At 35.9% G+C, this 17,500-nt stretch overlaps 1 protein-coding gene across 1 annotated transcript in view; it reads right to left on the reverse strand.

Annotated features, from left to right (window-relative positions):
• Positions 1-17,500, reverse strand: part of slit3 (slit homolog 3 (Drosophila)) — a 672,803-nt gene that overhangs the window by 253,085 nt on the left and 402,218 nt on the right. The window contains 2 exon segments of the mRNA XM_062039879.1: positions 2,695-2,858; positions 13,583-13,654. Coding sequence (XP_061895863.1) covers positions 2,695-2,858; positions 13,583-13,654 — 236 coding nt within the window.

A 17,500-nucleotide genomic window follows, 5' to 3' on the forward strand; every position in this document is an offset into this window, starting at 1 on the left:
AACCCCGGCCGAGTCATACCAAATACTATAAAAATGGGACCCATTACCTCCCTGCTTGGCACTCAGCATCAAGGGTTGGAATTGGGGGTTAAATCACCAAAAATGATTCCCGGGCACCTAGTGTGTGTAACAATCATTGGTACTTTAACTTTTTAACTTTAACTTTGCCCCCAGTGCCGCTCACACTGGTGAATGAATGATGGGCGGTGGCCGGAGGGGCCGTAGGCGCAAACCGTCAGTCTACCCCAGGGCAGCTGAGGCTACAAATGTAGCTTACCACCAGGTGTGAATGTGGAGTGAATAAATGACGGGTTTCCACTTCTCTGTGTTTCCAATTCTCTGTGAAGCGCTTTGAGTGTCTAGAAAAACATTATTTTGACAATTGTTTGATTACATTTTAATTGTAATATTTGAATGATGATTAACGAATGTGTTGTGGCAGTTGCGGATGTCACCAACGCCTTAGCTTTGTAAAAGCACTGAGACAAATTCAACTTTCATTGTGTTCTTCTTCTCGTTTTTGAAACTGAACCAATTTTTTTTCCCTCTGAATTTTTCAACTAACTTGAAGTGTTTCGCCAAGAGGATTATCCAAAATGTGTACATTTTCAAAATGCGCCTGTTTCTATTTTTTGGCCAATGTAAGACAAAGAAAACAATTTTGAAGTTGTCTTTATTTTGAAGTTATTATGCCATTATTTTACCAATTTGGCCAGTGTGGAGATACATTTTCCTCCAGTAGTTTGACACCCCAGATGTAGATGATGATCATATCTGTTGTTATTTTAGAAAAAGAGAAGAGTTGGATACTTCTCTTATTGATTTATTTGTATTTGACTTTATTAAATGTTTGAGTAAATGTTTTCTTTTAAGTCATATATAGATGTATTTAAGCTGTTTATTTTATGGAGGAATGTAGTTAATCATAGAACTGGCACCCAATGTTATTAAAAAATAAATAAATTATAGTTTCCATAATTAATAATTAATTAATTCTAGTTTACATCATCATTAAGTAATTAAAGTTTACATAATTATTAATATATTAATTTTAGTTTACTTAATTCTTAATTAATTATTTGTAGTTTACATAATTGTAATTAATTCTAGTTTACATAATTAATAATTAATTAATTCTAGTTTACACCATTGTTAATTAATTAAAATTTACATACTTATTAATATATTAATTCTAGTTTACTTAATTATGAATTAATTAATTATAGTTTACATAATTGTAATTATTTCTACTTTACATAATTATTAATTAATCAACACAATTATTAATTAATAGAGATGCATTTATCAGCCGATAATATCGGCAGGCCGATATTACCGGCCGATAAATGCTTTAAAATGTAACATCGAAAATTATCGGTATTGTTTTTTTTATTATCGGTATCAGGTATTTATTTTTTTTTAAATTAAATCAACATAAAAAACACCATACACACTTACAATTAGTACACCAACCCAAAAAAACATATTTTATGCCACTCATTCTTTGTCTCATTTTGTCCACCAAACTTTGTATGCTGTGAGCAAATGCACACAGGTGAACTTTGTTGATGTTATTGACTTGTTGGAGTGCTAATCAGTAGAGATGTCCAATAATATCGGCCTGCCGATACTATCGGCCGATAAATGCTTTAAAATGTAACATCGAAAATTATCTGTATTGTTTTTTTTATTATCGGTATCAGGTATTTATTTTTTTTAAAAATTAAATCAACATAAAAAACACCAGACACACTTACAATTAGTACACCAACCCAAAAAAACATATTTTATGCCACTCATTCTTTGTCTCATTTTGTCCACCAAACTTTTTATGCTGTGAGCAAATGCACACAGGTGAACTTTGTTGATGTTATTGACTTGTTGGAGTGCTAATCAGTAGAGATGTCCGATAAATGCTTTAAAATGTAATATCGGAAATTATCGGTATTGTTTCTTTTATTATCAGTATTGTTTTTTTTTGTTTTTAAAAAAAAAAATTTTTATTAAATCAACATAAAAAACACAAGATACACTTACAATTAGTACACCAACCCAACAAACCTCCCTCCCCCATTTACACTCATTCACACAAAAGGGTTGTTTCTTTCTGTTATTAATATTCTGCTTCCTACATTATATATTAATACATATCAATACAGTCTGCAAGGGATACAGTCCGTAAGCACACATGATTGTGCGTGCTGCTGGTCCACTAATAGTACTAACCTTTAACAGTTAATTTTACTCATTTCCATTAATTACTAGTTTCTATGTAACTGTTTTTATATTGTTTTACTTTCTTTTTTATTCAAGAAAATGTTTTTAATTTATTTATCTGATTTTATTTTATAGATTTTTAAAAAAAGGACCTTATCTTCACCATACCTGGTTGTCCAAATCAGGCATAATAATATGTTAATTCCACGACTGTATATATCGGTATCGGTTGATATAGATATCGGTAATTAAAGAGTTGGACAATATCGGAATATCGGATATCGGCAAAAAGCCATTATCGAACATCCCTATTAATTAATTAATTATAGTTTACATAATTGTGTATATTAAGTATTTATTGTGTTACTCTTGGTTGCTGCTACTGTGCCACCTGACTTGCCACATTCTGGAACTTGCTCATTGTAACCAACCAAACAAAAAGGATACATACGGTTGATACATTGGGCGTGCACTCACCATTGCAGACAAAATCCTTCTTCTGCACGTCGGGGACATTCAGGCCCCTCATGTGGGCGGGGGCCATGCACTGTGTGAAGGGCGCCAGGGCCCGTCTTGCCCGCAGCCAATCAGAGAGCCAGGAGAGGTGACAGTCACACAGGAGGTTGTTGGAGTGCAGGCGACTGCGGGAAGGAAGCAAACGGAGGGGACTGAGCACGGATGTCTGCGAGGCGTCGACTAGCACACTGCGCAGCAGCAACGACAATATGCTCGTTGGGCGAATGCGTGACATGCGACGTGTCGAGAGAGACGCCGCACGTGAGGACCACGACGCCGCCGGCAGACGGACTGTATGAATAAAAAAATAAGCAATAAGATCGGAAATGACAAGCAGCAGCAAAGGAAATGTGAGAAAATGAGAAAAAGACAATAACCTGGATCCCAATATGAGCAAAAGGCAGGATTATTATGTATGTATGTATGTATGTAGAGTGTGTATGTATAATGCAGTGAATTGGAGCTGTTCCATTTTTATGTTCCACCTCACTAATAATAGGGGAACAAATACATCCCAGAAGTTGCACCAAACTTTGGATTGGAATCCAGCAAGACTTCAAAGTCTGACTTCAGTCTAACTTGCATGCGTCGTTTTGCTTCTTCTTTGGAGGAAAAAACAAAACATATCACTAGAAAAATACGATAAAAAGTCACAAAGTTACTGAAAAAAGTCGCATTGAGCAATCACACGAAAATGTCTCCATGCTGATGTTTTTTTTTTTACCAGAAATATGAAAATCATACATCGTAATAGAGTCACAATGTTATGCAGACATATGAATAATGTTATGCAGAAATATGAATGTGGTTGCAGAAATATTCACAATGTTATGCAGAAATATAAATCATGTTATGAAAATCCCGATGTTATGCAAACATAATAATATTATAAGAACCACGATGTTATACGGACATATTAATAATATTATGAGAATCACGATGTTATGCAGAAATATTAACAATGTTATGAGAATCACGATGTTATGCATAAATATTAACAATACTATGAGAATCACGATGTTTTGTAGAAATATTAATCATGTTATGCAGAAATATTAACAATGTTATGAGAATTACGATGTTATGCAGAAATATTTACATTATGAAAATCACAATGTTTTGCAGAAACATTAACAATATTATGAGAATCACAATGTTATGCAGAAATATTAACAATGTTATGAGAATCAAAATGTTATGCTGAAATATGAATAATATGAGAATCACAATGTTATGCAGAAATATTAACAATATTATGAGAATCACAATGTTATGCAGAAATATTAACAATAGTATGAGCATCACAATTTTATGCAGAAATATTAACAATATTATGAGAATCACAATGTTATGCAGAAATATTAACAATAGTATGAGCATCACAATGTTATGCAGAAATATTAACATTATTATGAGGGCAGAAATATTAACATTTATATGAGAATCACAATGTTATGCAGAACTATTAACAATGTTATGAGAATCACGATGTTATGCAGAAATATTAATATTATGAGGATCACAATGTTTTGCAGAAATAATATGAGAATCACGATGTTACGCAGAAATTGTAATCATGTTACGAAGTAATGCAGAAATATTAACAATTTTTGAGAATCACGATGTTAACAATATTATGAGAATCACGGTATTTTGCAGAAATATTAACATTATGAGAATCACATTGTTATGCAGAAATATTAACAATATTATGAGAATCACGATGTTATGCAGAAATATTCATATTATAATAATCATGATATTATGCAGAAATATTTTATGAGAATCACGATGTTATGCATAAATATTAACAATACTATGAGAATCACGATGTTTTGTAGAAATATTAATCATGTTATGCAGAAATATTAACAATGTTATGAGAATTACGATGTTATGCAGAAATATCTACATTATGAAAATCACAATGTTTTGCAGAAACATTAACAATATTATGAGAATCACAATGTTATGCAGAAATATTAACAATAGTATGAGAATCAAAATGTTATGCTGAAATATGAATAATATGAGAATCACAATGTTATGCAGAAATATTAACAATAGTATGAGAATCACAATGTTATGCAGAAATATTAACATTATTATGAGGGCAGAAATATTAACATTTATATGAGAATCATGCAGAAATACTAACAATATTATGAGAATCACGATGTTATGCAGAAATATTAATAATGATATGAGAATCACGTTGTTATGCAGAAATACTAACAATATTATAAGAATCACAATGTTATGCAGAAATATTAATGATGATATGAGATTCACGATGTTATGCAGAAATACTAACAATATAATGAGAATCACGATGTTATGCAGAAATATTCATATTATAATAATCACGATGTTATGCAGAAATATTTGATGAGAATCACAATGTTATGCAGAAATATTAATGATATGAGCAACACAATGTTATGCAGAAATATTAACAATATTACGAGAATCACGATGTTATGCAGAAATATTAACAATATTACGAGAATCACGATGTTATGCAGAAGTAATAAAAATGTCAAAAAAACAAGATGTGGGAGACTAATGATTTTCACTTTCCACGACACATTTTTAATTCTTCAGAGTTATTATTGAGTTGAGCCTTTTATTCTAATGGTGTTCTACTATTTTTAATATTTAGCTTATTTTTACGCTACTTAGCAACGTGGTGTCCAATAAATCCAACATATGATAAAAACGTGAAATATGAAGTTTATGTTTGCGAAATGTCCCCATGGGGACGACTTAAGTGGCATTCACTCCAGAAAATGCGGTGGAACAAGACCTCCCGGCGTGCTAATGTTCAACGCCGGCTGCATTACCGACTCCGACGCTAAGCCGCGACGCCACATGCTGCCGACACCTCGAGAGTGTGCGAGCCCGACACGCAGAGAGAGTGCAGGAGAAGGGCGGGCGACAAGGCAGGATGTCTCGTCAGCGTATTAGACGCCGGCCGGGAGATCTCGCCTTTCACAAGACAGCCGTCCCTTTGTAATAAAGCCCGGGACAAATCCTGTTACGGAACAGAGACGGGGGCTCATTGATGCTCGCAGCGGGGGCGGTGGCTTTTAAGACCCTCTCCTATTATAAATCCAGTTTATAGTTTATAGCCTGGAGATAGCCACGTCCGAGCCCACCCCCGGCGAGGCCTTAATTACTGACAAGTAGGATTAAACACAGGGCGGAATGGGGTGTATATTTGGGAGTCGCTCTTCCTTATTGTGTCTTTAATGTCTGCTAAGGTGATGCCTGTGTGTACCTCACCGTTTTATTACAGTTAATTACAGATTTATTGACGGTGATTTATGAATACTGTACAATGAGGTGATCTCATTACTGCTGACAAAATTTTTTATTAAAACTATATTTTTAAAATGCCTCAAATCATAAAAAAAATATATATATATTTTGTAACGACGCCATTGCCCCTGCAAATGTGCATATTTGTTTATAATAATACATACATACGGACCAGCCTGGACCAGCTCGCGTCATTTTTAGCGCAGCCGCCAATGCGAATGTAACAGTTCGAAACAGTCGTCCGTGAACAAAAATTGGACCAACCCAGACACATTTTGTGTCGCGCTTAACGTTAGCGTCAGTGCTAATTTTTTATACTGTATTTTCCGCACTTAAAATCCTCAGTTTTTTTCTCAAAACTCGACAGTGCGCATTATAACCCGGTGCGCCTAATGAACAAAATAATTTTGGTTGTGCTTACCGACCTTGAAGCTATTCTATTCGGTACATGGTGAAATGATAAATGTGACCAGTAGATGGCAGTCAAACATAAGAGATATGTGTAGACTGCAATATTTTTGGATAATGCAATACATCTATGTATTTATTTAATGCAATAAAATTGCAATATTGCAATTTTTATTCTCATTGTTGCTTTTTAATTTTATTCTTATTGTAATGTTTTTCTATTTTGTTTCCATTTATACCCCCATTATTTACTTTTTACTTTTTAAAATCGATCTCAACTCTGTACACTGCTGCTGGAATTGTAATTTTCCTGAGGGAACTCTCCTGAAGGAATCAATAAAGTACTATCTATCTATCTATCTATCTATCTATCTATCTATCTATCTATCTATCTATCTATCTATCTATCTATCTATCTATCTATCTATCTATCTATCTATCTATATGACTCAAGTAAACAACAGCAACATTTTATATGTTCCATTGAAAATATAGAACATTACACACGGCGCTCAAAAATCTATCAAAATGTTTTAGTACGACTTTGGTAAGCTATGAAGCCGCACCGCTTGATGGATTGTCGGCACATTAAACATAGGAGTATTATTATGGTGTGTGTAGAAGGTAAGACATATTATCTGCCGTTTTGTTTCGCAATATTATGCAAAAGCAACTTTTCTTACATTCTGGTACTTGCTGATCTGTATTTGGGATCTGCATAAATCCTACTAAATTGCGCGCTTCCACCTTTGCCGTAGTCGATAAGCTTCTTCTTTGTCTCTATCTTCTTGTTATGTGACATTCATCCTCCGCTGTTGCCATTTCTAATATAAAGTAGTGTAAAGTTCTTACTTATATCTGTCAGTAAACCCGCCATGAAAGCGCTAAAACACACCGGTGTAGTGACTTTACTTTATTCACCCAAGGAACTTTAGTTAATAGAGAGTTCCTGTCGGACGGTTTTTCACGGGTGTTGTTGTCTCCGGATTAGGATTGATTGAAGTAAAGCCTGAATGTCATTAAAACAGTTAGCGCCATCTTTTGACACTTCTTCCACTCCCGTCCTTGCACGCTACACCGCTACAACAAAGATGACGGGGAGAAGACGCCGCCGAAGGTGAGCCACGTAAATAAGACCGCCCACAAAACGGCGCATCCTGAAGTGACTGTCAGAAAGCGGCTTAAAGATGATCTGTAAAACATCATCTATGCAACATTTTGACCAAAGAACCACCATTACATGTTATGTAGACCACAAGGAAGTCTTTTACATTTAGAAAATAATAATAATAATAATATGACTCCTTTAATGCGTCATATAATCTGGTGCGCCTTATATATGAAAAAATATCAAAACTAGACCATTCATCGGCAGTGCACTTTATAATCCGGTGCGCCCTATGGTCCGGAAAATACGGCATTTGTGCTGAAACTATTAACAGGCGTGCAACATGGGAATAATACGATGTGGCTCATACGGTAGAGCGGCCGTGCCAGCAACTTGAGGGTTGCGGGTTTGATCCTGTTGTGTCCTTATGGGGCGGTATAGCTCGGTTGGTAGAGTGGCCGTGCCAGCAACTTGAGGGTTGCAGGTTCGATTCCCGCTTCCGCCATCCTAGTCACTGCCGTTGTGTCCTTGGGCAAGACACTTTAACCACCTGCTCCCAGTGCCACCCACACTGGTTTAAATGTAACTTAGATATTGGGTTTCACAATGTAAAGCGCTTTGAGTCACTTGAGAAAAAGCGCTATATAAATGTAATTCACTTCACTTCACTTCACTTCCTTGGGCAAGGCACTTTCTTCCAGTGGCACCTACACTGGTGTATGGATGTGAAAAGAGATCCCTACACTTAATGGGACTTTGCTGGGTAAATAAAGGTTTAAAAAATAAAAAAAATTACAAAAATACAATAAAATTTAATACAACTTTAAAAAAAAGACACTGGACCAGCCTGGACACCTTTTGAAGTGAATTATATTCATATAGCACATTTCTCTAGTGACTCAAAACACTTTTACATAGTGAAACCCAATATCTAAGTTACATTTAAACTAGTGTGGGTGGCACTGGGAGCAGGTGGGTAAAGTGTCTTGCCCAAAGACACAAAGGCAGTGACTAGGAGGGCTGAAGCGGGAATCGAACCTGGAACCCTCAAGTTGCTGGCACGGCCCCTTGTGTCCTTTTAACGCTAGCATCGGAGTTAATAGTACTGTATGTTTAAAGTAATGTGCATTTTTTTTGTTGGTTTTCACACTAAAATCAATTGACAATAGTATTTAAGAAAAACATTTTCAAAACTGTACTTATATTATATATATATATATATATATATATATATATATATATATATATATATATATATATATATATATATATATATATATATATATATATATATATATATATATATATATATATATATATATATATATATTATATTATATTACTAATCATTATATTACTATTATTAATATTACTAATATTCAAGGCTAAACAATCACCGTTTTTTGTACAGGTGTGAACTTGGTGTGCCGAATTAAAGGACATGTGAGGGAAGAACAGCCCTATCTTGCAGTTAAGTATTAATAACAATATTTTGCACCTGCACCTTTATCCAGATTTGCACCAAATGCTAATGTCCACGCCACACCCCGTCGCCATGCATGACGCTAGGTCGTTTTAGCACATTTTAGGACTCCTCGGCAGAGGTAATGATGAGAAGAGAAGATGGAGCGGAGGATTAGGATGCAAGGAGGGAGGGGTCAAGGAGGTAGGACGGGTTCTAGGAGGCGCTGACAGACAACAGAAGCAGTCGAGGGCTTCTGATTAAACGATATTGGATATCGGTGATTCTGCGCTCCGTACGCCGCCGGCTTGTAGCTGCAAGCGCGGCGCCCGGAATCCAATTTTGCGCGTCTGATTTTGAGGCAAACGCACGGCGACGCACACATGCGCGCGCCGCGATCGGCCGCAGATGGAAGCCGCCGTTCAGATTTGAGCAGACGGATGGCTCCTTCAGCTTAAGTGGATTCCGGGGGCTGTTGACTCCGTTTACGCTCTGTGCTGCAAAAAATTACCTCTGCATGAATTTGACCTCTGCAAAATAACGCCACCCATGTAGTCACCGAGGATCATACCTTTTATTTTTTTTTAAAGTACATGCCTTTTTTTGGTGTAGAAGGAGGCTATAAAAGACTTATTGTGAATTAGAAAAATGATGGTCCCACCCACCGCCTTTTAACGAGTGACTATATAATGCATGACACTTTTCATGGAGCGTTAACAATGCTCTAAGTACATCAATCATTGAATAAACAATCTGGTTGTAAATTACATGAATTGGATAAAAACTAAAATTCATGAAAAATGTTAAATAACTTGGTTAGGAAGTCAACACTTTGGTCAAGGAAACAAGCAAAAATGTACCATACATTTATGAACTAACCCAGCAGGCACAAGACATTGAAACAACGTTGATATTATACGTCCAACGTGGCTAAATAGTTGTACCCGTATTTTTCGGAGTATAAGTCGCTCCGGAGTATAAGTCGCACCGGCCGAAAATGCATAATAAAGAAGGAAAAAAAAACATATATATAAGTCGCACTGGAGTATAAGTCGCATTTTTGGGGGGAATTTATTTGATAAAATCCAACACCAAGAATAGACATTTGAAAGGCAATTTAAAATAAATAAAGAATAGTGAACAACAGGCTGAATAAGTGTACGTTATATGAGGCATAAATAACCAACTGAGAACGTGCCTGGTATGTTAACGTAACATATTATGGTAAGAGTCATTCAAATAACTATAACATATAGAACATGCTATACGTTTACCAAACAATCTGTCACTCCTAATCGCTAAATCCCATGAAATCTTATACGTCTAGTCTCTTACGTGAATGAGCTAAATAATATTATTTGATATTTTACGCTAATGTGTTAATAATTTCACACAGAAGTCGCTCCTGAGTATAAGTCGCACCCCCGGCCAAAGTATGAAAAAAACTGCGACTTATAGTCCGAAAAATACGGTATTTGTAAATTGAGACAATGTTGATGTCTAACGTTGGATCCACGTTGTTGGTTGGGAAAATGACCACATTTCAATGGTCAAATCAACGACAGAACCCAACATTGACTAATTGTTGTCAAAAAGCATGTTGTTTCAACGTTGTATTTGTGTTGTAGAATATTGGTTGGAAAAATGACCAAAATTCAATGGTCAAATGAAGGTCACGACCTGACATTGGTTAAACGTTGTCAAAAAGCATGTTGTTTCAACTTTAGGTTTGTGTCATAGAATATTGGTTGGAAAATTACCCAAATTTCAATGGTCAAATCAACATCAAAAGCTGACATTGTATAAACGTCAAAAAGCATGTTGTTTCAACGTTAGGTTTGTGTTGCAGCATATTGGTTCGTAATTGACCAAAATTCAATGGTCAAATCAACGTCACAAACTGACATTGAATAAACGTTGTCAAAAAGCATGTTGTTTCAACGTTAGGTTTGTGTTGTACAAAAATGGTTCATAATTGACCAACATTCAATGGTTAAATCAACGTCAGAACTTGACATTGAATAAACGTTGTCAAAAAGCATGTTGTTTCAACGTTAGGTTTGTGTTGTACAAAAATGGTTCATAATTGACCAACATTCAATGGTTAAATCAACGTCAGAACTTGACATTGAATAAACGTTGTCAAAAAGCATGTTGTTTCAACGTTAGGTTTGTGTCGTAGAATATTGGTTGGGAAATGACCAAAATTCAATGGTCAAATCAACGACAGAACCCAAAATTGATTAATTGTTGTCAAAAAGCATGTTGTTTCAACGTTGTATTTGTGTTGTAGAATATTGGTTGGAAAAATGACCAAAATTCAATGGTCAAATCAAGGTCACAACCTGATATTGGTTAAACGTCGACAAAAAGCATGTTGTTTCAACGTTAGGTTTGTGTTGTACAAAAATGGTTCGTAATTGACCAACATTCAATGGTTAAATAAACGTCAGAACTTGACATTGAATAAACGTTGTCAAAAAGCATGTTGTTTCAACGTTAGGTTTGTGTCGTAGAATATTGGTTGGGAAATGACCAAAATTCAATGGTCAAATCAACGTCACAAACTGACATTGAATAAACGTTGTCAAAAAGCATGTTGTTTCAACGTTAGGTTTGTGTTGTACAAAAATGGTTCATAATTGACCAACATTCAATGGTTAAATCAACGTCAGAACTTGACATTTAATAAACGTTGTCAAAAAGCATGTTGTTTCAATGTTGTATTTGTGTTGTACAATATTGGTTGGAAAAATGACCAAAATTCAATGGTCAAATCAAGGTCACAACCTGATATTGGTTAAACGTCGACAAAAAGCATGTTGTTTCAACGTTAGGTTTGTGTTGTACAAAAATGGTTCGTAATTGACCAACATTCAATGGTTAAATCAACGTCAGAACTTGACATTGAATAAACATTGTCAAAAAGCATGTTGTTTCAACGTTAGGTTTGTGTCATAGATTATTGGATGGAAAAATGACCAAAATTCAATGGTCAAATCAAGGTCACAACCTGACATTGATTAAACATCGTCAAAAAGCATGTAGTTTCAACATTATGTTTGAGTTGCTCAACATCAGGACCTCATTCAACAAGTTCTCAACGTTGTTTCAATGTCTTGTGCCTGATGGGAAGTAAATTGGTAATAAAATCTAAAACACGGAAGGTCATTACGTACATTGGTCAAGAAATAAATAAATCGGTCAAAAATAAGTAAAATTAAATGCCCTTAAACACTGTAAGTTGATTATAAAATACATTTGACAAAATAGAAAAATAAAAAATAAAACAAAATAATGAAAATAAATAAAAAATATATAGTTTAAAACATCAATGAAAATGTTTGAATATTTGTCAACAATTAATTCACTATTTCTACTTTCAATCATTATTTGATTTATTATTGTAACTTTTTTTTTTAGAATTATTTTTGATTAATTTATTAATTACTCGGCTTTGTTGATTAATTTACCATTTTAAAGCAGTCAAAATATCTCAAATGTGTAAAAATGTGCAAATTTTAGGGGTGTCAAAAAATCGATTTTGGAATTAATTGCACATTTTATTTGATTAAAAAAATAATATAAATCGATTTTAAAAAATATATATATATATATTAACTTTTGAACCAAACAGCTACATTTTAGTTTCACCTGACATCACATGGACAAAGATAAGACCTTCTGGAGGAAAGTTCTGTGGTCAGATGAAACACAAATTGAGCTGTTGGGCCACAATACCCAGCAATATGTTTGGAGAAGAAAAGGTGAGGCCTTTAATCCCAGGAACACCACACCCACCGTCAAGCATGGTGGTGGTAGTATTATACTCTGGGACTGTTTTGCTGCCAATGGAACTGGTGCTTTACAGAGAGTAAATGGGACAATGAAAAAGGAGGATTACCTCCAAATTCTTCAGGACAACCTCAAATCATCAGCCCGGAGGTTGGGTCTTGGGCGCAGTTGGGTGTTTTTCAACAGGACAATGACCCCAAACACACGTCAAAAGTGGTAAAGGAATGGCTAAATCAGGCTAGAATTAAGGTTTTAGAATGGCCTTCCCAAAGTCCTGACTTAAACATGTGGACAATGCTGAGGAAACAAGTCAATGTCAGAAAACCAACACATTTAGCTAAACTGCCCTAATTTTGTCAAGAGGAGTGGTCAAAAATTCCAGCAGCAGCTTGTGGATGGCTACCAAAAGTACCTTATTGCAGTGAAACTTGCCAAGGGACATGTAAGCAAATATTAACATTGCTGTATGTATACTTTTGACCCAGCAGATTTGCTCACATTTTCAGTAGACCCATAATAAATTCATAAAAGCTTCATGAATGTTTTTTTGTGACCAACAAGTATGTGCTCCAATCACTCTATCACAAAAAAATAAGAGTTGTAGAAATGATTGTAAACTCAAGACAGCCATGACATTATGTTCTTTACAAGTGTATGTAAACTTTTGATCGCAAATCTTTTTTTTTTCAAATGAATTATTGGCACAACAGGACATCTATATTTTTATTTTCCAGAGAGGTTTGTGTTGTACTCACAGCGTCCGCAGCTTGGGCATGTGGTTGAAGCTGGACAGCGGGATGAGGGTGATGTTGTTGTTGTTGAGGGTGCTGCGAGCGAGAAAGAGAAGAGGAAACAACACATTCATTAGCAGAGTTCCGGGAACTTGCTCGCTTCCTTTGCCTTTCAGAACGTCCCTGATTAGCTCTCACGCCGCATATTAACTAAAAAGCGCCATCAAGGCGAGGATTGACTGCCGTCACGCGCCGACGTAATGCGCGAGTGTGCTCCCCGGGCGTATCGCTATTGATTTCCGTGTATCACAACAAAGCAAAGAACGAAAATGGGGAAGAAATGCAAAGACATAAAGCTTTTCCATCAACGCCACCCAAGGGGGGGGGAGCGAGGGCCTTTTTTTTTTTTTTACGAAGGGCGGCTGAAAGCCGGTGATCTGTGAAGCTGGTCGTTTTATAACGCGCTCATGGGATGGTGGATACATCCATGCTCATAAAAATTACATTGCGGCAAAAAACAATGGGCCGAGGTACACGACTAACATTGCAGCATCAGCCCCTTCATGCACTGTTTTACCATTCCATGAGCTACACACCCCGTTTCCATATGAGTTGGGAAATTGTGTTAGATGTAAATATAAACGAAATACAATGATTTGCAAATCCTTTTCAACCCATATTCAATTGAATGCACTACAAAGACAACATATTTGATGTTCAAACTGATAAACTTTTTTTTGTGTGTGCAAATAATCATTAACTTTAGAGTTTGATGCCAGCAACACGTGACAAAGAAGTTGGGAAAGGTGGCAATAAATACTGATAAAGTTGAGGAATGCTCATCAAACACTTATTTGGAACATCCCACAGGTGAACAGGCTAATTGGGAACAGGTGGGTGCCATGATTGGGTATAAAAGTAGATTCCATGAAATGCTCAGTCATTCACAAACAAGGATGGGGCGAGGGTCACCACTTTGTCAACAAATGCGTGAGCAAATTGTTGAACAGTTTAAGAAAAACCTTTCTCAACCAGCTATTGCAAGGAATTTAGGGATTTCACCATCTACGCTCCGTAATATCATCAAAGGGTTCAGAGAATCTGGAGAAATCACTGCACGTAAGCAGCTAAGCACGTGACCTTCCATCGCTCAGGCTGTACTGCATCAACAAGCGACATCAGTGTGTAAAGGATATCACCACATGGGCTCAGGAACACTTCAGACACCCACTGTCAGTAACTACAGTTGGTCGCTACATCTGTAAGTGCAAGTTAAAACTCTCCTATGCAAGGCGAAAACCGTTTATCAACAACACCCAGAAACGCTGTCAGCTTTGCTGGGTCCGAGCTCATCTAAGATGGACTGATACAAAGTGGAAAAAGTGTTCTGTGGTCTGATGAGTCCACATTTCAAATTGTTTTTGTAAACTGTGGACGTCGTGTCCTCCGGACCAAAGAGGAAAATAACCATCCGGATTGTTCTAGGCGCAAAGTTGAAAAGCCAGCATGTGTGATGGTATGGGGGTGTATTAGTGCCCAAGACATGGGTAACTTACACATCTGTGAAGGCGCCATTAATGCTGAAAGGTACATACAGGTTTTAGAGCAACATATGTTGCCATCCAATCAACGTTATCATGGACGCCCCTGCTTATTTCAGCAAGACAATGCCAAGCCACGTGTTACAACAGCGTGGCTTCACATTTCTTATTGGGAAAAATCAATGCTTTAGATTTGATTTCGGTTTTCGGTGGACTTTAGGAACGCGTTACTAACAAAAACTGAGGACGCTTTGTAACGTGTGTTTATAAATATTTGCCCCGTGAAGTCCAGGAGAGGCAATTTTCCCGAATGAAACCCCTGGTTTGAAAGCACAGGAAGTAGATCTTGTCACAACCGTTGAAAATAAATCTCGTTACGTGGGACTGTGTTTTTACGAAAACCCACTCGTCCCTAAAATACAGCCCCCCCCCCCCTCTTCAATGTTGATCTTAATACTTTTCTTTCTCTTTAATTCCCCAGTCTCTTCCGGCTGGGTTTTCCTGCACTTTGCTGGCCCGCGTAGCCTCCGTGGCCTTGGCGGTGCACGGATTGAGTTTCACACTCGGTCGCCTCTAAACACACACACACACACACACACACACACACACACACACACACACACACACACACACACACACACACACACACACACACACACACACACACACACACACACACACACACACACACACACACGCACGCACGCACGCACGCACACACACACACACACATTCTTATTCTTCTTACCTTCTTGAGACCTCCCTTTCTAGATATATAAAGATTTGCACTTACAACATTAATAATATATACATACTATGCAAATATAAAAAAGCTTGTTGGAACTTCACAATAAAAAGGTCACAATTTCACAAAAAAAATATGTTGAATTCTGGCAGTATTAATAATAAATACCGTATTTTTCGGACTATAAGTCGCACTTTTCTTCATAGTTTGGCCGGGGGTGCGACTTATACTCAGGAGCGACTTATGTGTGAAATTATTAACACATTAGCGTAAAATATCAAATAATATTATTTAACTCATTCACGTAAGAGACTAGACGTATAAGATTTCATGGGATTTAGCGATTAGGAGTGACAGATTGTTTGGTAAACGTATAGCATGTTCTATATGTTATAGTTATTTGAATGACTCTTACCATAATATGTTATGTTAACATACCAGGCACGTTCTCAGTTGGTTATTTATGCCTCATATAACGTACACTTATTCAGCCTGTTGTTCACTATTCTTTATTTATTTTAAATTGCCTTTCAAATGTCTATTCTTGGTGTTGGCTTTTATCAAATAAATTTCCCCAAAAAATGCGACTTATACTCCAGTGCGACTTATATGTTTTTTTCCTTCTTTATTATGCATTTTCAGCCGGTGCGACTTATACTCCGGAGCGACTTATACTCCGAAAAATACGGTAATAATAATAAAAGTAAAAATTTTACAAGAAAAACTTAACTTTGGTGCAATATTATGATAAAAGTTGGAATTTTACTCAATAACAGATGCAATTTTACTTGACAAAAGTCACAATTTTATAAGAAAATATTAAAATGCTGGCAATACCATAAAAAATATGGGAATTTTACTTGGCAAAAGTAGTCATTTTACTCAAAACATGTCACTGTGTTACAAGAACAAGAAAAACATTGGCAATATTGTGATAAAAGTCAGAATTTTATATGACCATTTTGCATTGAAAAGTAATAATTATACATAAAAAAAGTAATAATTTTACGAGAAGATATTGCGATATTACAGAAACAGAAAGAATATGAGAAATTGTTCCCAATTTTATAAGAAATAAGTCGACAAATTGTGAGAAAAAGACTGATTTTTTTTTTGTTTTTTTTGTTTAATTTTTTTTGTTTGTAATTAGTTTGTAATCTTCTTTATTTACTTCAAGTTATTACAGTATTTCTCTCTCTCTCTCTCTCTCTCTCTCTCTCTCTCTCTCTCTCTCTCTCTCTCTCTCTCTCTCTATATATATATATATATAAATATATATATATATATATATATATATATATATATATATATATATATTTAATACATTTTGGCCAAAGGGGGCGCATTTTAATTTCTGTCACCACCTAATGAGCTAATGAGACATTATCTATTAGATGCAATGCTTTTCCGTATTGGGAGGACCATGATTTATGTCCTAACTTGTTCACACCTCCTCATATGGAAGCTACTTTTCCTTGCTGATGTCTCAAGAAGGGTAGAAATACAAGAACGTATGCACACTAACACACACACACACACACACACACACACACACACACACACACACACACACACACACACACACACACACACACACACACACACACACACACACACACACACACACACACACACACACACACACACACACACACA

Source organism: Entelurus aequoreus, linkage group LG28, assembly GCF_033978785.1.
Source record: "Entelurus aequoreus isolate RoL-2023_Sb linkage group LG28, RoL_Eaeq_v1.1, whole genome shotgun sequence".
Lineage (NCBI taxonomy): Eukaryota > Metazoa > Chordata > Actinopteri > Syngnathiformes > Syngnathidae > Entelurus > Entelurus aequoreus.